This window comes from Haliotis asinina, chromosome 1 (assembly GCF_037392515.1).
Source record: "Haliotis asinina isolate JCU_RB_2024 chromosome 1, JCU_Hal_asi_v2, whole genome shotgun sequence".
In the NCBI taxonomy this organism is placed as follows: domain Eukaryota; kingdom Metazoa; phylum Mollusca; class Gastropoda; order Lepetellida; family Haliotidae; genus Haliotis; species Haliotis asinina.
The window spans coordinates 72,440,807-72,467,347 of NC_090280.1; the positions used below are offsets into that span (position 1 = coordinate 72,440,807).

Here is a 26,541-nt window from a genome sequence, read left to right on the forward strand (position 1 = left end):
AGACACAATCCTCTGCATGAGTTTGCTTGTATGCCACAAATATTATCACAAAGGTCATGGGTGGCTCATCAGTGGACACACACCATTGCAAAGATCTGTAGATCCCTCCACATTTGGTGTGTTAATACAACATTGAATGTTTATGAACAGTCTTCTCATGACCACTGAGAATGGATGACTCACCACTTGCACTTGAAACTGCCACAAAACACATTCATTTTGTATTACATAATATGAAATCAATAAATTGCAAATTAAAACCTGAAAAGTTTTTCTTTTCAAATAGGAGTATGATTAAAGATAACAAAAAATTAAAAATAATTCATTCTCAGACATTCATTGATAAGGCAATTCTAAAATTTGTAAAAAATTCAGAGGCAAATAAAAACTTAGATGACAATTTAAACACTACGTTTACACCATACTAACCATCTGCTGATGAAGTTCCCTCATAAAATTGATGTGCCTAAACACTAGTTGGATGTTCTGTCTAGCTCTACATTTGTGTCACCAACTTCGAGAACAGTTACCATGGCAATGAGAAATGGACTTTCACAACAAAATTGATAATCCCTATCTGATCTCCAGATGTCATCACAGTGAACATTTTGGACACCACTTAAGTCTGTAATACTCCTGATGTTATCAATTTCAGATTCAATTGTCGATTGTGCCAAAATTGTAATTGTAGTAAAGGCATCAGAAAATACAGGTGAAAGTTTACATGTGATTTTAGTCAATAAAATTTTATTGTAATTAAGATGCTTTTTCCCTGCACTCCGTTGTGAGATACATGTTGAGAATTCCAAGATGAACATTTTGACATCACGCTCAGGTAATAGCTCCAGAGCCCTATCTGGCTCAGTACCATGAGTTCTTTGACCCTCCTGTCCATGCAACCGATTAAATTATGGCTTAAAATCCTGCATTCTATTTTAGTATAATCAATTTCACTTCCAGGAAGGGTGAAAACTGATGTTCAGAAGAGATAATCAATAGGATTCTGCACCAACCCATTCTAGGTCCTTCTTACAATACAATAACAGTATTACGTGAAAACGTTCAACAAACGAAGATTAAACAAGATGTATATGTGTCTTCCATTATAGTAACCCTTGGACTAAATGTACTTTCCATCATTTTGAGCTTCAGTCAACCTAAACTACTCGCTAAATACCAATCATTGAAACCTTCAACAACCAATCCGCATCTGAAATTACCATTGGTCTTTATGTCCCAAGCCAACTGAAAACCACTCAACCCGCAAGTTTTGTCCTTGCAGGTCCTTATGGCTGACGGCCTTTCCATCCCCAATAACTAAAGAGTAATATTTACACATAACAATTTAGGGCCTACATACTTTGATCAGGACTCAAAAATTTTATGGCTCCTTTTCAGGATTAAGAACAAATACTGCAACCAATCCCCACAGGAACAATATCATACCACGATAAGCACAGACTAATCCAGTAAGAAGATTACTGAGAAGACAGAACAAGTATTGATTATAATGAAGGGCGGTTGACCTAAGAAATCACAAAAAACAAATTAACAAAAAAGATGTTACTGAACAAGGCATATTACAATGGCCTTGATTAATGGACTACCTGTTCATCCAGTGTTGGTACAAGGAAACCTAAAACGTGAGGCTTCTGCACACAATGAGTACAAAATCATCTATATATAAGTAAATAATGTAAACAAATGCCATATAGTAACTGCTATGCATGCTTCTAGTATTTTCAAAACATCACATTATATGACTATGTGTGAATATGCATGTTTATTAACAGGCTTTATTATGTTTGATGTTAAGTTGATATATGGCAACCAACATGATGGAAACTCCCACCAAGGGATGTGATTACAACGTGGGAACTTCAATTAGTAGGAACATTGGCAATGAAATATAAATAACTGAATCATGAATCATGCCAAGAAACAGGCAGTGATATGATAACAGATGAGCCTTTCAGTGAATCTTCTGTACAGTTTAGGAAGTGTATGTTAAGCATTACTTATGCTTCTAGCTTTGTCATGTTCCTCTGTGTTTTAGGTCTGTGTGTGTTTCTTGTGTGGATGTTCTGGTTTCAGTCAGCTGCAGCAGCACAGCTGTACAAAGCAGCCTTGGAATCAAACCATCCAGAGACTGGCAGACACAGCCTCATCTTCCAATCCCTAATGAGTCTGATTCTGTTGCAAGCAATCCCATTGCAAATAATAGGTACTTAAATCCCGTTACAAGCAATGGGTGTTTAGTCAGATCTAGTTGTCACCAGTAAGTACTTAGTCCAATTCCGCTGCAAACAAACAGTTAAGACCATGTTGCAAGCAACTGGTACTTGGTCAAATCACACTCAAGCAGTGGGTAATTGGTACAACTGGGACCTTGGTTACATAATGCAAACTTAACACAAGTTATGTCCTGAATTCTTTGCACTATATGACCATAATCTCAGTAAACTTCTATGATACGTTTCAGAACTGCTGCTGTGACTGGGTACAATGGGGTGAAAATGATGCTCTGTGGTCAAGCTATGGAGGAAAGCTATGGTTATCCACCCATCTCACTACACCTAGAAATGCAACTCGGCACATTGATTTGCTGCGGATAAAGACAACTTGATATCTATGCACTGTAAACAACTGAGCTGGACACAGACAAACCAGTGGTTGATACAATGTACCTGACCACATCCATGTGGTGTGATAATATTGGTTCCAAGACCAACATGATCCATTCAAGTATCTACCAGGATCCAGCAGTACTGTGCTAATCTGAGGCTTGATAACATAAGAATCTATTTCCAATGGAGGCAATACATGAATGTCTTGTATATGACTGGTAGACACATATGGTTATCAACTGCTTATTGATACAACCACAACTAGTGGTCTCTGACTTCAGCAGGATTATCATAGTTACACTTAAATCATTTCTCTCCCCGAACATCACTCTCAGACAAGGCAAACCGAAAGTGAAAATTCTGAAAAGAATGCTTTCATCTAAGTTCTCAACAAATGCAAGCCTTGGAATGAATTATTGACAGCCCAAACCACTTTCTCCATCAGCTTGTTTACATAAGCATCCCAACTTCTCCAAATGACATCCCTCAGACTAACTGAAGACTAAGAACTGCCTTGAGAATTCTTTTGACAACCTAGTCACTGTCCTTTGGGGTTTTTTATTCGACAACGTATCACACTGCAGCTCTGCTGAACAAAAATATCACATAGAACACACTGAAGTATAAAGCACAAAAATAATATCCACAACCAACATGTAAATAAGCATGGCCAGGCTTAATAAATAACTTTAGACGTATTGCACACAAAAAGCACAACAGATCCTCCACTTAGAAATAAAGAGCAACAAGGTATGAACAGAGAGCAATAACAGTGAAATGAGGCAATAATTAGAGCTTTGACACAACATTTGGTATATATATTTGCAATATCACTGAGAATGGACAGAGCAGTATTGGCTAAGGTATAAGACACCTATAATGGGCTTTACACACAGCACCCATGCCATGAATCGGAAACAAGTCCTAGCATCTTGGGCAACCCCTCTACATTCCCTTTTCCAGAAATTGTAGCAGTATAACTACACTGAAACAACACACGGAACAACATATTTCCATTCAATGAGCATACGCTAATGCCCCAATATTCCAGGTATACCACACCTAGGAACACCTGATCCTGGACAAACACACTGTATCCTTTGGGGACTTGAATTTCACTGATGCCCAGTGACCCCTGAGTCAGAGAGTCACTTCTCTTAGCAGCAGTATCACTAATTCTACTTCACATGATGAACCAATGTTCAAACTGTAACAGCCTCAAGTAACATGTGATCAGGTGAATGAGTGTGCCCAAGTCCAGGTGGAACTTTACATGCAAATGAAAATCTTTATGAAGCACCTGACTGCTGCCTTCACAGAGACTGTGGCATGACAACAGTTATGCTTGCTGTTCTAAGAACTGGTAATCAATTTTAAGGTGACTGATTAGTTTCATGTTACAGTTTCAAAGTGTGGTGGAAGTATTTTATCCACTTTCTTTCTTTAACTCATATTTAGTGGGGTAAAGTCGACATGTTATTTATAATGGTCCTTGTTTCAATTACAACTGGTGGATATACACTGAAAATGGAAACCACTCCATTTTAGTATGTCATCTAAGAGCTTGACAAGAGTCAATGGTCCATGGACGAATATTCCAATTTCCCTGAGTATGTGACATAGGTCTGTAATTAATCATGTGTGGACCAGGGAGTCTAGTGATTGTCATTGTGGGTGCTGTTGTACTGACTCACAGTCAAGACCACAGATGGGGTAGCAGGGACAAGTTATTACTTGTAAATCTGTGCATAATCATCAGCAGTAGTTCTTATAAATTCATAAAAAAAACATGCATGGAAAAAGAGTAATCCATACACAGAACTTATCGCTGTGTTTGTCAGATGACATTTTTGACAAACTGATAATTATTAACTTTCAGCAGTATCAACTTCTTTTCCTGCTGTTAATATTTCACTGAATTTATGTATATTCCTTTTTGATCAGTGAAAAGTTTGACTCACCAATTAAATCTCTGGTTAAACCCCAAACCAGACTTGAATGTTGCATGTAGCAACAATGAACAAAATCCTGGTGTATTATTTGAAGTTCAGAAACTGCTTGAAACCAGATGAGAGACTAATATTCAAACAGGGTCTGCAACAATCCATGTTTGTCCCTACCATGTTAGCAATATAATGGGTAACAGTAAACAAAAGTCCTACTTCAGGATGAGAAATGTGCATAATAATCAAGTGAGGAAAGTATTCTGAAAAGTAAAGGGTATCGTGAATGATGAAAAGTGAAATGGCTCAAGCACAAAATAATGAAGCACATCACACAAAGCCAAACCCATCAAATATTGAAAAAGGTTAAATCAGTCAAAATTAAAATTGAAAACAAAGAATAAGCAATACATGCAAATAGAATAAATATCATGCTGAAAAGAAGGACATGTTCTGATAAACCAATCCCATTACATCATGACAATGGAAGGTAAATGATGCTTGTGGACATTTCTTTTACATATGGCCCGTGATTCAGATATCCGCTTATCCGGACAATTTCAATAAAAACACAAGTGTTCGGATAAAAGGGGCATGACTGTACTTCAAAATAACACCAACTCCAGTTTTGGATTAGGGTTCAAAAACATTAACTGACTTCCTGCAAAATATGACAACATTCCATACTTGAGCTTTGAATATATGTTATCCTTCAAAGAGGTGAGTGAGTATGGATTTACACCACTTTTAGCAATATTCCAGCAATATCATGGCTGGGGACACCAGAAACAGGCCTCCATGTTGTACTTGTGTGAGGAATCAGACTCAGGTCTTCTGTGTGGTGAGTGAACACTTTAACCACTAGGCTACCCTACTGCCACTCTTCAAAGGGGTGCTACTATCAGCCTGATTTTGGCATGATGAAAATTCATACATCCACCTATCCATGTCCACTAGTCTCCATTTGCCTTGATCCATCATCCTTCAAAATAAGGAAACAAACATCATAATGAAATCAACAAGTGAGTGATGTTGCTAATGTGTGCATGCAACAACAAGAAGAACAACCACCAGGTAAAGCGGGCAAGCAGCTGGCATGCAGTGGTATTACCAAGCTGAGCTGTGGGTTTAGGACAACTAACCTAGTCTTCTCCGCTACTTGATCATTCATCAGTGAGAGTTGCTTAGAGTTATCACCCGAGTTTTTCATCAGGTCGGCCAACTGCGCTTCCTTCGGGGTGGAAAAGGAAATGAAAATAAAAACACACTTGCCGAGCCGATGTGCCAACACTGAACAGAGGAGAATGAACCACAAGTGTTAAGGTGAGTGATGATGAATGTGCAAAGAAGGATTTCAAAATGATGGAAATTTGTAAAATGAAGAAAATTTCTTTACAATTGTTTCTGTCACTTATGTCGACAAAGACTCAGAAAAATCTACCTAATTATATTTTTCAAAACTGTTTTGAAACAAAATGTAATAGCAATCATCCTTATTTGAATTTTGAAAGTCCATTGTCAGTTTTATCAAAGACAGTCTGAAATTCTGGATCCTTAAAAACAAAATTAAATTTCTTACATGAACTACAAATTAATTTCAATGATGAAATATGAAATATTTAAGTGGGGCACACAGTCTCACAGTATTAATAATGATAACAGAAAACAAACAACACATTTAAAGCTCAACAGCAAATGAAATTACATGACAATATTCAATATCAAACACAAGATGGTGTAGACAGCCAACACTGAAATAGAAACACAGTAAAGAAAGAAGCACACTAGAAGCCATGGCAACCAAGCATAGCACTTTCGTGCCAGGATATAAATCTTCATCAATATAATACATAACGGTTGGGCACCTGGATGATCTTGTTTTTTATTAAAATGAACAGATTATAGAATTTCAGATTTCACATCATTAGCTTCAGAAATATAAGACATGTGTTTTTGCGTTACCACAGTAACCACAGTTATATAATATGTCCTTGTCTGCAACATGATTGAAAACTTACTGTCCTTTAGAAGTGTGTCTCAAAGACAAATACAACATTATAGAAAGGTCAAGGCTTTAACACTCTTCCGACTGTTTGTTTGCAATAATGTATGGTATATGGATATCATCACATTCCACAAAAAATCTCACCTACAAACACTTGTATAAATCATTCAAAATTTTTATGGCAAACTTTGCAAACATTAAAACGAAAAAACATTATTTCAGGGAACACAATTATTTCTCAGTCTGACAGTTTCGGCTTTTCACAAATACGTTTCACCTGATGTCTAAATATATTTATTGTTGACCTATCTCTATCCCAGAGTACTGCATCATAAACATTGTCTTTATGATACATCCAGATACTCATTTGGACAGGGTGCGGTGATGTTAGGTCTGCCTGAGAGGAATATAGGTACAGATCCAAAACTAGCAGGGTTAATCTGACAACTCCTTCCTCTGATGAATCAAGGCTATAAGGCTACATTGTTGTGATAGCATCTTGACAACTGCTTCCCAAAAAAGTAATTTACAGATCAAGTTAAGTAGTTCAGGAATAAATAATATAAACTTAAGGCAGTTGATGACTGTTCTGTTGTCATACAGGTTACACACTGGGTAATTCCAGCCTCCACAGCAGGATAATACTAATCCTCTACCTACGACTGTACTTCATCCCAGTCACTTTCAACTTGAAACAAAATCAGATCCTATACATTTTTATCATACTGTGTTAATTCTTGTGCACAGATATATCTTCAACCAATTTGCAGGAACTTGGTGTTGACGTTTCCCTACACAACCACCCGTCTGTCAGTGTACAAGGTCAACTACACAGAATATCTGAGAAGTTGTCACACTAACCTGGCAACTATTTATATGTGCTACATATCTATCTAGGACTGAGAATATACAGAGAGGAAATCAGCTTCTATGGATCTAAGATGTTCAATTAATTCAGCTGATCATTTCAAGGCAAAATCTTGGAAAGTTCAAGAAAATTTATCCTAAGAAACGAATATTTCAATTTTTGGGGGATACAAGTGAATTACATTGAAGTAAACCATGTTCTGTGATGTTGCTCTCCTGTGACTTCACTATTTGTCCAAATGATGGCCATTGGAGGAATTTCAGATATTCTTGATTCTAGATTCAGAAGACATCTTCCATCTTAGAGCAGTAGAAGGATATCCATTAGGCTCAAATAAAACGGTACGTAATCTAGAAACGAAAACACTATGATGAGCCTCTCTGACAATTATTACTTTGTAAATGGACCCTCTCTTATCAAAATGTAACATTAAAATAGGACTTGCCAAGATTTTGCTTCTGCAGTATGGACAACTACTAGATGTGAATGTTTTAGTCTGCGACTACAAGCAGCTGTCAACTTTCAACACAAATACACAGACAGGGACAACGTGAGAAACACGCTACACAAGCTACATACAATTCTGTTACGATCATCAGTGAGCTCATCCATCTTGTCCTTGCTTGTTACTAGCTGTCGCTGAAGGTCTGAAAGAAACATTTATATTCAAGCTGAGTGAAACACTGTAAGCATGAGAAATTGTAATAAATGTAACTATTGTTTGTTTCACAATATTGAATTATCATGCTTCCACAACACTTCAGCACTTATTAAATACCTCATGTTACAGGTTTTCTCTGGTTAAGTAAACTGAAATGTTTCAAGATTGCTTATTTGTGGAAGATTTTTTTCTTCAAATTTTCCCTCTTTACTGTCACTGCTAACAAGTGTAATACAGCTATGAAAAAAGCAACAGCAATATTCTGGGTGGTTGTTGTGAGGTTATCACTGAAAATGTCACACACAACATACACCAAACCAACTGGCCATTGTGGCATACATACAGCCTCACACATCACATTCATTCTGTAGGTACACATTCAAAGTTACTCTCAAAGTACTGGCTGAGCAGAATTGTTTCTGTTCACTGAATAATTACATCCAAGACCAAATTTTTCTTTAGATTCAAATATTCACAGACAATTCTTAATTCTTCAGTATAACAATGTCTCACTGCACAGTCAATATTTGCTAAACTGGTCCCTAAGAGAAAAAGTACTGAATGTAAAAAATGATATCTTTTCATTCAATAAAACACAAGACAAACAAGAGAGGGCCAATAGCCTTTAATGCATCATCTCTGTCATCATGAATACAACACAACCTGTAGTCCAGAGTGAACACTTCCTGAAAATAAATGTAATTCAACTCATGCACACTCTCACTTGCAGGCAAACACTTTGGACAAAACATGCCAAGTCAGCAGTATTCATCATGTCACCTGTGTGACAAACTGCACTGTTGCCCATGTCAAGCACCTAGGTCATTTGAGGGAGCTGCAATCAACCCCTTTTCCTGATGTAACCAACCCCTTCTCCAGATGTAATCAACCCCTTCTGCAGATACACTAAATCAGCCAAGTGAGTGAGTGTGAATGGCTCTATCACTGTTCCCCATAAATAGTCACAATTTGGTCAGACAACCAGGTTGTTAATTGAAAGAGCAGACCACAATGTGTCCAAAGTCAGCATTGTTCCAGCTACATCACAGTGATCGATACTGTATTGAGACATGACCAGTCAAACTAGCGACCAATATCATGAGCACCACCCATAAACAGTGACACACATTACTCCAAGTTACAGACCACCTGATTACCTGCTCATTAGTAAAAAGATAACTGGGAACAAGGCTGACCTTGAAACCCCACATGTACAGAGTAAGAAACCCACCTGATCCCCGTGACTTCAGGGAGCGGACCTCTTCCGAGAGCTTAGACTGGGATTTTTCACTCACTTCAAGTTTGTTAGTCAGGTCTGAAAGGGTGCCACACAAAACACATCAGAGAAATCTGGCTGATGAAACTGTGAACTTACACCAACACCTGCTCAATAATGAAACTGGATGACAACAGAATTAATAATGATTATATTGTGTTGTATTACTGACTGTAGGTTCACAGTTACCTCAAGCCGTGAAAGGTATCACACTCATTAATCCAAACCAAACCACACCTTTTCCGCTGCAAGTGCTGAATACACAGTAAACAAGGTCATGACAAACTCAAGGAAAGTTGAAACTGCTTTGTTTTTTATCAACATACAATCTTGTTGGTCATCAAGTCGTACATTGTATGATGCAAACCACAAAGGTCAGAGGTTTACAAATACAATCAAAGGTGTTACAAACAAAGCCAGCAAATACCAAAAGCAAGGTTCTTTAAACGTTTCACAAGTTTTTAGTTTCAGTTTGTTGCCAGTATATTCAACGTTTATAAATATGTTGTAAGAAATACAAACTGTTAATAATACATATAATCTATACTTTTCAATCTCATTTCATGACAAATAGATAAAATGTCAACACTTTAATCAGTCAATGACCTGACAACTCACAGATTGTGAATTCATGACAAAGCGGACTCCAGTACTTTCAAGGTGTCACTTTTGCATCCCTATTCGAGCATGTCCTTGTTTGTTACAACCATCTGTACTGCAAGATACCCTTCTACCAGAGTCTTAAAGAAGTGCATAAAGGACAACTATAGTGTCCCAGTACAGTCTGCTGTCTCACATGTGCAATACAGTCACAGTAGACACACAACAGTAAACCAATCATAAGCTTGTGCAAAAACTGTCTCAATCTGTTCCATCAGCCAGCGTTATAAATGTTGAAGGGCATAAAATTTCCAAATGTCAGTCAGTTTTGCTCTCATTGAAAAAACTGCAGCAAATATGTCACTGCTCCAATAATGTGACACTTGAGGCTTTAGTTTCTGACAAAGATGTTCGTGTTCCAAATCAGTGGGGATGTCTAGAAAACAAAATGTTCACAAAAACAATTTTTTTAAAATCAAAATATTCAAAATATTGCCTCAACAAATAATCTGTTTTTCATCTGCTATTGATGACAAGATTTACATACGTCAAACATTTAGATTTTTCAAATGACAATATATCATCAGGTTTGTTACACCTCGAGGCAATAATCAATGTGTGGGAATGAACGTTGGTTGTGGTGCCATCAGCTAAATTTCAGCTACAGTAAAATATGTCTGTAACAGGTATGTGAGACGATCCTGGGCCCCATAAAACTAACACATCATAACTTTTCTCATACCATTCATACCTTCTATACTGAAACACAGGACATCCAAATGCTACGAAAAATGTTACTAGGCCTTAGACATACTACAGCTTTGTGAAACAGGGCCCTTGCTGTCAGGATACACAGGCACACAATGAGCCATGTCACATATAGTAACCGCCTGATACACATTCCCAGGAATCCATACAAGGTTTACATCAAAGTTGCCATTAACCAATGAGAGGATGAGGATAATTACTTTTTTCAACAGTTTTACTCCCATCTACAACATCTACCAGTCTCTTAAGTAGGGAAAGTGGAATTCACATATCACTGAATATATGAAAATAAAACAAGATACTGACATAATCACATCTCAAGATTAAACATAACAAGAAAATGAATATATCATAATTGAGGCAGATGATGTCTCAAAAACATTGGGCAACTTCTATCACTGCAACACTGAAGAGCAAAAGCATTCTCTAACATAACCTCATGCACTTCACATACCAAAGAGGCATCGATTGAACCAAATACACAACAAATTCTTTTGATCCACATATTTGACACCAGATACTGACCATAGTTTCTAAAAATGTCAATTTTAGTAAAACTTACACTTCTAATTTTTCTAGCTGGTTCAGAGCTGTTGAGGTGTCAGAGAGAGAAGAGAGTGTAACATTTACTGTTGCAACAGAGGATCAGCTAGGCAACATGGAACCCTTGAGGTGACTGCTTGTACAGGGGCAACCTACCTGTGATGTTATCCTGCATTTTTTGCTTTTTGTTGTTTGCATCTGTCAGTTCATCGCGCTGTGGACAACAATGTCACACCAATGTCACTCAAACATCGTGTAGTGCCAGACAATGTTCTATGAATCAAACATCAGGCCAGCAAGTCTAAAAGGGGCAAATATCATCATTCATACAGATCAGTTATACATGAATTATGCAGCAAACAACATCACTAAAACATCGCACATGTGGTAAGTAACACCATTCTCACATCAAATATGTCATTATCAGAACACCTACAGTACTATCATTTGTGAAACATACCACCATCCACATCACTCATTAGGTAAAGTCACACACTACATACTCAGAAAACATGACTCAAAGTATCACACATTAAATATAAGGCAACTATCACACAAACTTCAACATGTGGTACACAACATCATTCATACACCACAATCATACACTGGCGTAATAAATTAATATCTGAACACATTCATGATTCACATAAAATTATTATACACATTTTGCCGCCCAAATTTGCAGTAAATTTACAATAGCTAAGCGGGGATTGGGACAGGTCGGTGCAATGGGCCATTTCACACATTAGAAAAAAAAAAGGCCCATTAAAATTTTGAAGTTTATCATTGATACAAGGCCAGTGGCTCATTTTAGATTCAGAAAAGGGTTAGAAATCCTGACAAATGCCCACTGTCAAAGTTCTCTATCCCAATCCATAGCTTAGTATTTCTTTCAACAATACCTTGCTAAATATTAGTAATATATATATCTATAGCAACATAAATATTCAGTATTTTTATTTAGAAAATCAATTAATAACAACAGAAGAATAATGCTAAAATTCTTTTCTTTCAAGAAGTCTAACTTGTAATACACAGTATCCCAACCCCTGAAAGCTCTCTGATCAAAAGCCCAACTGACACCAACAGACGTACATAATTTAAACTGAAGTAGGTCTTTCAAAATAAACATAATTCCAATGTAAAAATTTTTCCCTGATTTAGAACAATCTTTTTCTAACTTTTGGATATGTAGAATGGGTTCATATGAAACATGTTCCACATCCACATTAAAAACCTACAGGCTGGCTGCTTACATAACGGCCTTAAGACTGAGTACAAGAACATGCTCTGTCAATAGCTACTGAATACCTGCACACTGCGGAGTGTATGCTGTAATACAATACTACTGTATGATGGGCGGATGAGTAGCATGGCTCAGTGACAAGTCTTAAACATGAAGAAGAAGAGTCACAAAACGCTGCACGCTTAAACAAATCACAAATTAGTGAACATGTTAAAACAACATCGACCGTGAAGAAAGTGTCAGCCCTATATTCTGTAAAAACAATCGAATTAGTCTACTTGCTGAAAACATCTTTTCCTGTATCGTTCTGTTCAGATTGTTCTTTACATGTGGAATGTCATAAAATATGCTTTCTTGATAGGGTCATGTTTCATTTGACTTTGGATTCAGACAAGTGTGTAAACTTGCAGACTGAAGATGTGATCCACTCATGTAAATGCATCTTGAAAAGGTTCAGTGTTAACAATTGTCCCTCCTTGTAAGCTGAGGCTGACAGTTTCCATGGTCACAAATACAACATTTTAACAAGTGAGAATCCTACAGGGCACAGGAAAACAGTCTTCCTCTCACAGTCAGTCAGTGCAGAATGATAGTGATGATGCACATTTAGTAGACTTTGTGTCATGTTTGATGTATAAATAATTATAAGCATTATTTTGTATATTGCTCTCGGAATGTCCTGTGCCCTGGTTGGATGGTTTCACTGCAAGTGTTATAAGCCTGTCACACACTGCAAGAGGAACACTCTCAACATCATGAAACATTGGTTACCTAATACAATAGCTGATAGCAGGTTCTGAAGCAGACATTTGAATAAAATATGTGTGAGATTCATAATCTGCATTTATCACATCTTTATCAAAAATTGTGTCATTTCTAAAAATGTTTGTCACTTTTATAACCTAAAGTAACATTTACTGCATTACTGAATCTAGAGTGAAGGCTGCAGTTATTTTCTTCAAAACAGCTCTGTCAACCTCTCTGGACGGTACAAAGCATTGTCCTTGTAACATATGTTATATTTAAGATTTCACTTCCTCACTGATATATAGATTCTACCCAGTCAGCCACCATGATTTGTGCATTCATAGATTTCAGCCATGGCAGACAGGCCAATTTACATTGGTCAGAGGGCTACATCATCAAGACTACCAGTTGTCGTCTGGAAACTTCTGGAAACCGTGATGGCTGAGTGGATCACTGAGCTTGAGTGCTGGTGATTAGGTGCCCGGTTCAAATCCCAGAAGGGGCTCAACCCCACAGGCATGAGAATCTGTACTTTACTGTCAGTGTGTAATCCATAAACATATGCTACATTTAGCCACAGCTCTGTTGTCACTGCCCTTGTTTCTAAGTATCAATGGTAGACAACCCTTTCATAAAAGTCACCCCCAAACCATCCAACTGCTTCACATATATGGCAGTGACTGGGAACTCCAAATCATCTTAATCCTTTCTCAACAACATATTTCTGTATCCAAGCAGTCTGGCCAATCCAGTGGGTGACAACAGGAGCATCAACAGTTGTTGATGGGGTCACATTCACTCTATACTTAATAACACTGACATGTGCCAATGCCCATACACTTATGCTATGTTCCACAGTGCAACTTACGTGCTACATAAATCATGACTGCTTTCCTTACGTTTTGGTTTGCAGACTGATTTGTGGTCATTATGTAGCACAGAACATAACTAAAGGTTTTTCAAATTATCATCAATTAAATTTGTCATGTTCTACATAGTTTAAACTATTGTCTCATAGTTTAGCACTGTGGTGGAATGAAAAAGAGCTTTCATACACATTTCTTAAACATGTTCTTCAGGATTGTATATGTAAACCATTTGAGGATACAGTTCTCTTAGCTGTGTGTTATTGAGTAAGTTTCATACTCTCGTATATTCTTCAATGCTGCATCAAAACAATTCAAATAATACAAGCATTGGCACATGAATTTCCTGCATTTCAATATGGTGAAATGTATTCATTAAGATTATTTGACAACTGACACAAACTGAAAAGGTCAGCAGACAAGCTTCTGTTTCATGCACACCTCAATCTGGAAGTAAACTGCATTCAAGGAGTGGACAAATCAACATGATCAACAAGGGGAGGGAAAGACCACACAAAGCAATATATTGTCCAGTATCCAAATACATCCAGGATATATAGAAGACAACTAAGACAAAATTATAAATATGTTTGTGCCGAAAGTGGCATGCATGTCTTCTCTGTATGTGCTACTGAAGTTATACAAATCAGTATTAATCTGCACCATTACAGGACCTCATTTTCATAAAATTAAATGAGTAAGTTGAGTTTTAGGCCATTTACAGCGGTATTCCATCAATGTCATAATGGGGGAACACCACTAAAGGGTTTCACACATTGTACCCATGTGGGGAATCAAACCCTGGACTTAGGCATGATTGAACGCTTTAACCATAAGGCTACCCACCACCCCTATAAATCTAAAAAAACAAATAATATGAGACAAAATATTACTTTTTTTCCTTACAATCAAACTTTTGTTTTTGAGAGTTTGGCTTTAATCCATGACAGTGCCTGAGATAATCAGGCTTGCTTAGTGGCTTATTAGCCTCAGGTCTGCTCTTCTCTCACATGTGCTCTCTCCGATATTTCCAACACATACAAATACAAATCCAAAGTCAAACAGTATTTCAGTCTTACCAACATTAAATTGTGTTTAGGCATTTACGTCTTTAAACAGAGGAATTCACTTTTTAAATCACATAAGAATATTTCAAGTTACTAAGACAAAATTATGTTTGATCCATCACCAGACATGACGCACGCACAATGCTGAGAATTTGAAACAAAACAGAGAATATGCACATGGGTATTCTGTACACAAACAATGCCTGGATCATGCATCAAAACACATGGCTAGCTGCTCTAAGTTGAATATAGTGTCAAGCAAACAGGTCTTTCTAGCTTTCAAACATTCACTTGATGGAAGTGTGGCTCAAAGCTAGGTCAATCATAAAAGGGTTGAAGACATGATGCACACAATATAAGCTACTTGTTCTTACAAGTTTTGGATGAATACAAAGACAATACACTGAGCAGCTTACTGATGGATTCTTGGCCCTACAGAAATGCATTATTATTAATATTCATTATCATTATTATTATTGTACATATGTTAATTATAGCAAATAATACTTCTTGCATGTCCAATCATTGCTCATTACTAGACACTTTACAACTTGAAAGCAATTCTGTGGATATATGATTCGTTTCTTATGAACTCATCCTCACAATGACAATGACTTTTTCTTAACAAAGGAGACATGTATTATCTTGGCACATCTAATTATTAAACTGTGTAAAGTTATCAATTTCTCCAGTAACACATCTTTCACTACCAAGAGTTGCAAAAAATAAACTTTGTGATGACATGCAGTTTACAATGAAATTTTCTTCAGTGTGATTTACAAAGACGTTCAAAGTAGAGCAGCCAGGTAGGGATATGATACTGAAGTGCTGATATTATTGTGTGGCCTACCCTTACCTATACAGTGGTGAAGTTAGTATAGGGCTAACACTAGTGTTAGTAGCGAACGAAGTTCGTCTCGTCTTCAAACAGATGCATCAGGTCACGCAACCCTCGCAGCTAAGGGAGATGGAGAGTAATTGTTCATTAATAACATCAGCAATTCTCATGCTCTTTCACAAGTTTCTTGACAACATATATTACCACTTTTAGATCAAACAGGATCTCACCTGTACAAACGTATATTTGTCAGAAACAAGTTCTAACATCAAAATGAAGACTAAACCGTTTATTAAGTTTATGCCATTAGTTCTAATCCAAACAATTTTCGATTGTGTTGTTGTATCATAATACTTGCAAAGATCAGTCACTCCTGAACATTCACAAGATGTTTGTGACCTCTGACATTATTTTAATGAGGACAAACTATTCCTCTTAACTGTTTAGAGAACATTTTGCCATTATTGAATTTCCTGACCTGTGATATCTTATTCACTAAACACAATTCTTTAAAGAATTGGATCTCATTTTAAAAGTGAGCATGAAACTTGTAAAAGATCAAAAGAAGACAGCTGAAATAAGAACATACATTTGTGTGATGCCATCTGTACATGACTAGTACAGTGTACAGCAGGGAACTGTACAGCAGCGTGTTGCACACACACTGACAACTCCTCACTGGACCATGCTACTCAGCCTCCTAATCTTGTGATACATGAACCAAGCTAAATGAACGATTCAGATGGCAATGCAGTATCTAATTTGATTTGGGCACAAAACCAGTCATGGCATGCAAAAGATAACCTAACTAATTTATCCTATACATTTTTTTATTCCTACATAAATTTTCCTTATGATAGTTTGAAGTTCTGTATCAAAGTGTCAAATTCAAATGATTTAAAAGTGATGAAAAAAGTGATGAAAAAAGTGATGAAAAATAGCAAATCAAGCAAAGCCAGACAAATATTTTCTTCAAGATGGCCAAAAAGCAGCTCAAGCAACTTCAAATGTTGGCTTCCCTTCAATATTACACTTATCCTATTGTGAAAAGGCAACACTCACTTACATTTAACTGAATAAAAATAGATGATACAGAAGTATAAAATTGTTATTCTGATAAACATATGGATTCTTCACAGTTACACAATGTAAGAACTATGCGTAATATGTTTACTGTCAGGTAGAATATGAAGACAGTCCATATCATTGTTAAGAGACGATCTTTCAAAGAGACTGTCTATGAGACTCCTGAACATCTAGCATATACTACCAACATGATCCTATCTACATCATCATCTAGTGAGATTGCATGGCACTAGTCCTACAGCTAGCCTATGACATACCACTTCCACCAGCTTGTCCTGGAGCTGTTTGATCTCCTTCCTCTGTGACGACATTGCCTCCTCCAACTCCAAAACACGGCTTGTCTTCTCTGCAAGTTCCATGCTCACTTGGCTTGTCTAAAATTGAGAAATCATGGTCAAAGGGAGATAATCCAACATTCCTAATCTTGAGACTAAACAAATATGTCTTCATATGGTTTTCCAGTGTAAAGCTAAACATCATGAAAACAACTGACAAAATAGGTATCAACTCATTAGTCAGTTGGGCATCTCCATTATTTGCTAATGACAACAAGAGTTTTCAAATGGTAGTCACTGAAGAAGCATGTGTGGAGATGGTTATGGATCTTGATACAAGGCACCAATGACAAGCTTTTGCTATATCCATTTAGTATAAATGAAAAGCTGTGAAGGTGGCAAATATATTGTGCATATTCTTTAAAAAAAATACAGTGGCCTTAAGAGTCCACTATTATGACATTAGCTTTGCTCTAAAGCAAAATTTGTGATTGAAAGAAGCATCAAATATCAATTTTTCTCAGAGTGAGGATGGTTATATGCTGCTTTAGCAATATTCTAGCAATATCACGACAGGGGACAGAAGAAATTGGGGTTAACACATTGTATCCATGTTAGGGATCAAACCTGGGTCTTCAGTGTGACAAGAAAACGCTTCAATCACTAGACTACCCAACGACATCCAGGTCTTCTCAGAAGAAGAAGTTGCACAATCGTGAATCAGTGTGCTTTGAAACTATTTGACTTCTGAGTAGTTCCATGAGCCATGGTCAACGACATGAGGTCTGGTACACATGGGACAGATGCTGAAGATGTCTACTTCACTGGTGAAACCAGTTAACATGGTGAACACAGCCCAAGAAGCTTAGTCACAACAAATTTAGGATTCAAACCATGGATGCAAAAAATGATTCAGGATAGTAAAAATAATTCATCAAAGAATTATAGTCACTAATAGTACATAATCACATATACAAAAACTAACAGAAAAATTAAATTTTTATTCCAAATTAGCCAATGAGAAAATAAGATAACACTCAGTTTGAAATTATTGTGGTTTGACTGCTGATCTAACAATCAGGAAAAGTGCTTTAAACACATCTGCCATGACATACTCCTACCTTAGCACCTTCCTCAAGTCTTGATGCCTCAAATGCCTTGATCTTGTTCTCCGCCTGGGTGAGTTTGTAGGTGAGTTCCTCCATCTGATCCAGGTAGGTTGTCTGGGTTTCATCAGCAGTTTTCAATTTTGTCTGTTGCTGCGTAACAATATCCTGAAACAAATCAACAACTGAGTCAAAGTTTAGAAACACATGGGTGTGTGACATTATATATCAGATATCAATTCACTGATAACGTGGTACTTTATAAACAGGTTAATGAACAATTACACAAGTTATAAATTCATTTCTTTGTTTACATTAGTTATGATGAACATGGTTGAGATGGATAAAGAGTAGGCAGAATATTAAGTGGTGACAATTAACTCAGGGAAATCAGTGTGGGACAAACCAGCGCCATGTAACCTGTCATGATCACCAAATCCTCAATCATAGTGTTCAGGGGAACTAAAGTGTCATGTGGGGTCAATGAAAAAACTTTCAAGATTCTGGAGATGCAATCTGTGCCTGATCACTGGACCCCAAAAGTTTGCATATCAAATTCCATTAACATTTCAAATAGTTTTCTTCTTTCATACAAAGGAAACATGGAATAGAATAATACAATAATATGTACATCTAAACCCTGGTCCCTGACTCACCCTAAGAGCTGCCAGCTCTTGCTCTAACTTGTCAGCTCGCTCCTTCTCACGCTTATAGCCACGTTCCAGCTCCCTCAACTTGGCCTCATCTTCTTCAGTGCGACTCTGTCAGTAAATTATGATCAAAAGTAAACACAATGAATACAAAGAAAGTGCAACAGCCACTCAGTGAACACTGTCGTGTAAGGGCATATGGTCAAGTGTGGTGCAGGAAACATGTGATTAATAACACTCTCAGGCCATGACCAACAATCAGTCAGATAATGATTGTATTAACTACTCAATCACATTAGACAGTGAAGGGACCCACAATCCATATGGAAGTTCCTTGTTAAATGTCTTACTATCGCCATACACTATGCAACTCATGAAGATCTGGGTTAGTATTGGTCTTCAGCACCCCATGCTTGTCGAAAGAGGCAAGTAACAGGATTGGGTAGTCTGGTTTGCTGACTTAGTTGAAACATGTCATCTTATCCAAGTTGCGTAGATCGATGCACATGCTGTTTATCACTGGATTGTCTGGTTCTGACTCCGAATTAACAGACTGCCACCATACAGCTGGCATATTGCTGAGTGTGGCGCTAAACAACAATCAACCAAACTATACACTATACCTTACCTCAAGATCATCCTTGCTGATGACTTCCTCCTCAATTTGAAACTGCAGATCTTCAACTCTCCTGTGACACATAGAGACATGTCAGAATGGAAGTCTATCTCAAAACTTGTATTTAGGAAACAAAGTATATTGCATAGCTTCACTGCCTTGGGCAAATATATATACTGACAAAAAGTACTTGCAAGACATTCCAGGACTTTTCTACACGAGCTACCACACTGACCTAAACATAACAAGGAATGAATGACAAAATTGTCACTAGGACACAGTTGTCTGTCCTACTGGAAGTTATGGTGACAGACACATACCTGTTACTTACAGTGATTATCATGACAAAGACATGCTTCTTACTACTGGATGTAATGGTCACATCACAGACACATACCTGTTACTAATGAGGGTTGTGGTGACAAACACATACCTGTTACTAATGAGGGTTGTGGTGACAAACACATACCTGTTACTAATGAGGGTTGTGGTGACAAACACATACCTGTTACTGATGGGGGTTGTGGTGACAAACACATACCTGTTACTGATGGGGGTTGTGGTGACAAACACCTACCTGTTACTAATGAGGGTTGTGGTGACAAACACATACCTGTTACTGATGGGGGTTGTGGTGACAAACACATACCTGTTACTAATGAGGGTTGTGGTGACAAACACATACCTGTTACTAATGAGGGTTGTGGTGACAAACACATACCTGTTACTGATGGGGGTTGTGGTGACAAACACATACCTGTTACTAATGAGGGTTGTGGTGACAAACACATACCTGCTACTGATGGGGGTTGTGGTGACAAACACATACCTGTTACTAATGAGGGTTGTGGTGACAAACACATACCTGTTACTAATGAGGGTTGTGGTGACAAACACATACCTGTTACTGATGGGGGTTGTGGTGACAAACACATACCTGTTACTAATGAGGGTTGTGGTGACAAACACATACCTGTTACTGATGGGGGTTGTGGTGACAAACACATACCTGTTACTGATGGGGGTTGTGGTGACAAACACATACCTGTTACTAATGAGGGTTGTGGTGACAAACACATACCTGTTACTAATGAGGGTTGTGGTGACAAACACATACCTGTTACTGATGGGGGTTGTGGTGACAAACACATACCTGTTACTAATGAGGGTTGTGGTGACAAACACATACCTGTTACTGATGGGGGTTGTGGTGACAAACACATACCTGTTACTAATGAGGGTTGTGGTGACAAACACATACCTGTTACTGATGGGGGTTGTGGTGACAAACACATACCTGTTACTAATGAGGGTTGTGGTGACAAACACATACCTGTTACTAATGAGGGTTGTGGTGACAAACACATACCTGTTACTGATGGGGGTTGTGGTGACAAACACATACCTGTTACTAATGAGGGTTGTGGTGACAAACACATACCTGTTACTGATGGGGGTTGTGGTGACAAACACATACCTGTTACTGATGGGGGTTGTGGTGACAAACACATACCTGTTACTAATGAGGGTTGTAGTGACAGACACATACCTGTTACTGATGGGGGTTGTGGTGACAAACACATACCTGTTACTAATGAGGGTTGTGGTGACAAACACATACCTGTTACTGATGGGGGTTGTGGTGACAAACACATACCTGTTACTAATGAGGGTTGTGGTGACAAACACATACCTGTTACTAATGAGGGTTGTGGTGACAAACACATACCTGTTACTGATGAGGGTTGTGGTGACAAACACATACCTGTTACTAATGAGGGTTGTGGTGACAAACACATATCTGTTACTGATGGGGGTTGTGGTGACAAACACATACCTGTTACTAATGAGGGTTGTGGTGACAAACACATACCTGTTACTAATGAGGGTTGTGGTGACAAACACATACCTGTTACTGATGGGGGTTGTGGTGACAAACACATACCTGCTACTAGTGGAGGTTGTGGTGACAGACACATACCTGTTACTAATGTGGGGCTAGCATCACAAATACATACGTGTACCTGTTACTAATGAGAGTTAGCATGACAAATACATGCCTGATAATAAGAAGGGCTAGCATCACCACGACTCACTTGCCCTGATGGGGATTAAGGAGGTAAAGACATACCTGTCCTAACAAGGGTTAGTATCACAAAGACACCTGTTACATCACAACTTGAAGACAAAGTCAGCAATATACCCCGCAATGGCAAAATACTCTTCATGAGTACCAAATTCAGTTAATGTCAAACATGGAATGGAATTGAAGCACAAAAAACATTTTATTCAGAATTCCAAAACTACCGAAAGGCACCCGTACACCAGCAGGCCCATCCATCTGCCAAGTTTGGTGAAGAAATAGTGAACAGTTTTGAAGTTCTGGTCTAAAAAAGAGCAAACCCACAAAATTCAGTCAAAGTCAAGCTTGTTGCCAAAAAAATATTTTATTCCGAATTCCAAAACTAACAAAAGGTGTAGTTAGGTGTAGAAAAAGTGAATGGTTTGGAAGTTCTGCTCCGGACAGGAGCATACCCACCAAATTCAAAGTCAAACTTGTTGCCATGGAAACATGTTTCATTCAGAAATCCAAAACTAAAAAAAGGCACCAGTACACCAACAGATATATCTCTGTGCCAAGCTTGGTGAAGAAATAGTGAATGATTTTGAAGTTCTGATCCAGAAAAGACAAATGTGCACGGATGGACTGACTGACAGACGGATGAACGGTGCACAATTTAATACCCCCTACAAAATGCGTTGCAGGGGATAATGAGCTGTCTGATACTAATGGGGGTTACTCTCACAATGACATTCCTGTTCGAATGGGGGTTTTCATCATAATGACACACCTGTCCAAATGGGGTAATCACAACATGGAAATACATGCATTTTAACATAAAGGTGAGTGAATATTGATTAGGGTACCAACCTCCTCTCCTCCTCCAGTTTGACCGTCAATTCTTTCTTCTCCTTCTCATATTCCAGGACAATGGCCCTCAGCTGCAGGATCTGTGTCTCACTGTCAGCTAAGATCCGCTCCTTGTCCTGCCTCACATTGGTCAGTTCACCTTCAGCCTGGACATAAAGCTCATAGTGTGCAAACAGGACATACAAGCTCAAAGTCTAAGGTCAAACTGAGCATACAAACCATCAATACTTTGCTGTCAAACTGGACATTCAAGCTCAAAGTCTGCAGTTAAACTAGACAATTAGACAAACAAACTCATAGCTTGCAGTCCAACTGGACACATAAACTCATAGCTTGCTGTCAAACTGGACACATAAACTCATAGCAAACTGGACATAAAAGCTCAGTCTTGCATCAAACTGGACACCGAAGTGCTGTCTGTTGTCAAACTGGTCAAACGTGCCATTTGTAGTCAAACTAGCTCAAAGGTTAAAAGATCAAACTGGACATACAAGTTCATAGTCTGAAGTCAATTGGACATGAAAGATCATACTCTGTAGTCAAACGGGACATAAAAGATCATACTCTACATGCAGTAAAAATGGACATACGAGGGGATGTCAATAAGTTTTGAGCCTTGCATAGAAAAACACAAAATATTGGTATGAACCACATTTATTTCTCAACATAGTCCCCTTGTGAGTCAAGACACTTGTTCCATCGTTTCTGCCAGTCGCTGATGCCATCTCTGTAGAAGGCGCCATTTTGGTCCTCAAACCAAGCCTCAGTTGGCAGCAATAAGCTCACTATCATCCTAAAATCTACGACCACTCAAGTGTTTCTTGAGATTTGGGAACAGATGGTAATCACTTGGTGCCAGGTCTGGATAGTAGGGGGATGAGGCAAGATTTCGTACGCACATTCCTGGACAGAAGCAGCTGCAACACGAGGTGTGTGTACTGGAGCATTGTCTTGATGTAGAAGAATACCATGTCTGATCTTGCCCTGGCGCTTCTCCTTGATTGACTGTCGCACTTGAGTCAACAAGTTAGCGTATTATTCCCCATTCATTGTTCTTCCTTTTGGTAAGTAATCTACGTGGATGACACCTTTGCTATCCCAGAAGACTGTCGCCATTACCTTCTGCACTGATCTGGAGGCTTTGAACTTTTGGTCCTGGGAGAAGTGACGTTTCCATTCCATGGATTCTTGTTTGCTCTCAGGATCATAGTGGTGGATCCAGGTTTCATCACAGGTTACTAGCCTAAAGTGAAAATCTTCTGGATTCTTGTTGTATCTGGTTAGCATGGAGTTGCTTCTGGTGACCCTTGTTTGCTTCATTTCATCTGTAAGCTTTCTTGGCACCCATCTTGCGCACACCTTAGACTAGCTAATGACGAGATGTTCATGTCTCGATGGATCCATGTGAAATCCCTGTGGTCTCCTCTAACTCGTGGAGTGTGATTCGACAAAGTCTATGCACTCTGTCAATGTTTTCCTGACTAGTGCTTGTTGGGCGACCTGGACAGGGGCCATCTTCAAGACTCTCTCTACCATGCTTAAATTCATTGACCCATCGTTTGATGGTAGCAGATGAAGGGGAAGACTTCCCATAAACTGCTGAAAGCCTTTCTTCAATGTTCTTCGCCGAGTTTCCTTCAAGAACTAACAACTTAATTACTGCTCTATACTCAATTTTATTCATTTTCACTGCCATGAGGGGGGTCTCTTTCTGTCAGTGTGAGCTGTTCAATAACTTCTGAGAGTAAGATACCAAAACTTATATATCACATCAGCTACACCACAAGGTTCAATGTCGTACCATAGGCTGTGACACCTGGGTATGAAAAATGCTCAAGGCTCAAAACTTATTGACATCCCCTCGTAGCTAAAAATACAAAATCTAATTGTCCTACTTGGTGACACATTCACCCACAAATCATCGTACTAAATACTGCAACCGAACAGTGCTCTTCAATACAAAGTGAAATCACCATAGTGTTCTCTATAATAATAGTCACAAGAAATTTATCTCCCTTACCTCATCCACCTGCGCAGCTGCTCTTGCCACTTCAGCTCTTTCAAGATCACGCTCTCTCAACAGTTGTTCTATATGCTCTTCCTTTTCTTTCAAGGCTTTCTGCAAAGTGTCCAATATCAACATGCAAATAAAAACACCAACTAATCTTTGCTACATTGACAAGGGTCCTAAATTTCCAGCATTCCCCAAACATATTCTAGTATATTTCTTGCAATGACTCAGGTTTACAAAGTTTCTGTCCCTTGATGAAATTCCCTCAGAATAAGAGTCCAACCCCTCAAAGCTTGTTACATGTATGTTAGCTATGATGTGCAACCTGACATGCCATGATGTTGACACTGTAAAGTACTTTATCATCCAAAACTGTGTTCAACAGAAGATAATGCTTGTGTGAGATTAAACTTATGTGATATCTCCTAGGTGATACTGTTTTGACAGTAGATTTTGTACAATGCCCTAACAATGCTATGATGTCATGAACTTGATGACATCACAATTCTATGACATCACTGTACTAAAAATCTATTGGCAGCACTGTGTTCAAAGTCGTACATTTTTCACTGAAAACTAATATAATAATTCTTTGACATCGCTGCACTATAAGTCTACTGGCAGTACTATGTTCAGAGATGTACATTTTTCATTAAAAACTAATGAAAGGTGTCATTCTTAATGAAACATAGAATCTCATCCTGGTGTCTTCTGATATCAAATATAGAGACACATATTTGCAAAAGTAAAAACATGAAAATTTTAAACTTTATGAACTTGTGGCAAAATATCTGATATTGAAAGACACTCAGGTGACATTCTCTATGTATTTACAACTGACTAATCAGGGAGAGAGATTAGGCTGTGGTATGATAGTCATACAAGTGTTACCATGGCACTCATTAAGAAAGTTGGAAGAGCTTTACACAGCTCTCAGCAACATAACTAAATGACAGGCCCCTCATCTGTCTCACAGTACCTGAACCACATTAATTTTCCCTACTGCAAGCCCTTTATGCAAACATGAAACCCTACATGAAGCAAGTCTAGTTCTGAATTTCCCATCTTATTTGGGCTACTTTTCAGTTTAAAAGGAATTACTTGTTTACTTGTTTCTGTCAAAATAATGTATTTTCATAGTCTAAGCATTAGCCTACTGGACCCCAAACAATCACTTAGCCTCACAGCCCAGTCTAGTAAGGAGTGAGTGAGTTTAGTTTTACGCCACACACTGCAATATTCCAGCTATATAGAGGCAGTCTGTAAATAATTAAGTCTGGACTAGTAAGTAGATCTGGATGAAATGTCTCAGCAGCAATTCACATCCTTTGTCGTCTCTCAGCTTCAACTTAATCAAGTATCATGTAACACCCAGCAGGAAATTACAAGAAGGATGAGGTTCTTGGACCATGTCTAGACCATATTTCCTACATGTGATAATGCCAAAGGAAAGCTACAGAATACCTTTTGATGATTACTGGTTTCCATGATGACAATGAATCATGTCTATCTGATTGGCAAAGGTCCTGGAGTAACTCTTGATGATCAGCATGAAAGGCATCTTATTGCATTATAAGAATACCCCTTGTACAAATCAATGTTCTGAAGGACAAACACTCCATTCTCTGACAAATGACAAATCATCAACTCTTTTTCTTTCAGGTTCCATGGAATAATGCAGTGTGTCAACTGGGCTGACTAGCTAATGGTCTGTAAGCTGCTAAAGGATATGACAACATTCAACTTTTTTCTGACAACACAGCCTATCAGAATAGCAGAACAACAGCCCCCTGTTTCAACTTTCAGAAGC

At 38.1% G+C, this 26,541-nt stretch overlaps 1 protein-coding gene across 7 annotated transcripts in view; it reads right to left on the reverse strand.

The window, feature by feature from the left end:
- The window catches only part of LOC137296770 (CAP-Gly domain-containing linker protein 1-like), a 95,722-nt gene that overhangs the window by 24,132 nt on the left and 45,049 nt on the right, over positions 1-26,541 (reverse strand). For all 7 annotated transcript variants that reach the window (XM_067828629.1, XM_067828620.1, XM_067828643.1 and 4 more), the window contains 10 exons: positions 24,741-24,839; positions 22,721-22,866; positions 19,801-19,861; positions 19,179-19,283; positions 18,538-18,690; positions 17,399-17,515; positions 11,448-11,505; positions 9,336-9,419; positions 8,023-8,090; positions 5,713-5,801 (listed from right to left, as the gene is read on the reverse strand). In XM_067828629.1, the coding sequence (XP_067684730.1) occupies positions 5,713-5,801; positions 8,023-8,090; positions 9,336-9,419; positions 11,448-11,505; positions 17,399-17,515; positions 18,538-18,690; positions 19,179-19,283; positions 19,801-19,861; positions 22,721-22,866; positions 24,741-24,839 (980 nt within the window). The remainder of the gene's footprint in view (positions 1-5,712; positions 5,802-8,022; positions 8,091-9,335; positions 9,420-11,447; positions 11,506-17,398; positions 17,516-18,537; positions 18,691-19,178; positions 19,284-19,800; positions 19,862-22,720; positions 22,867-24,740; positions 24,840-26,541) is intronic.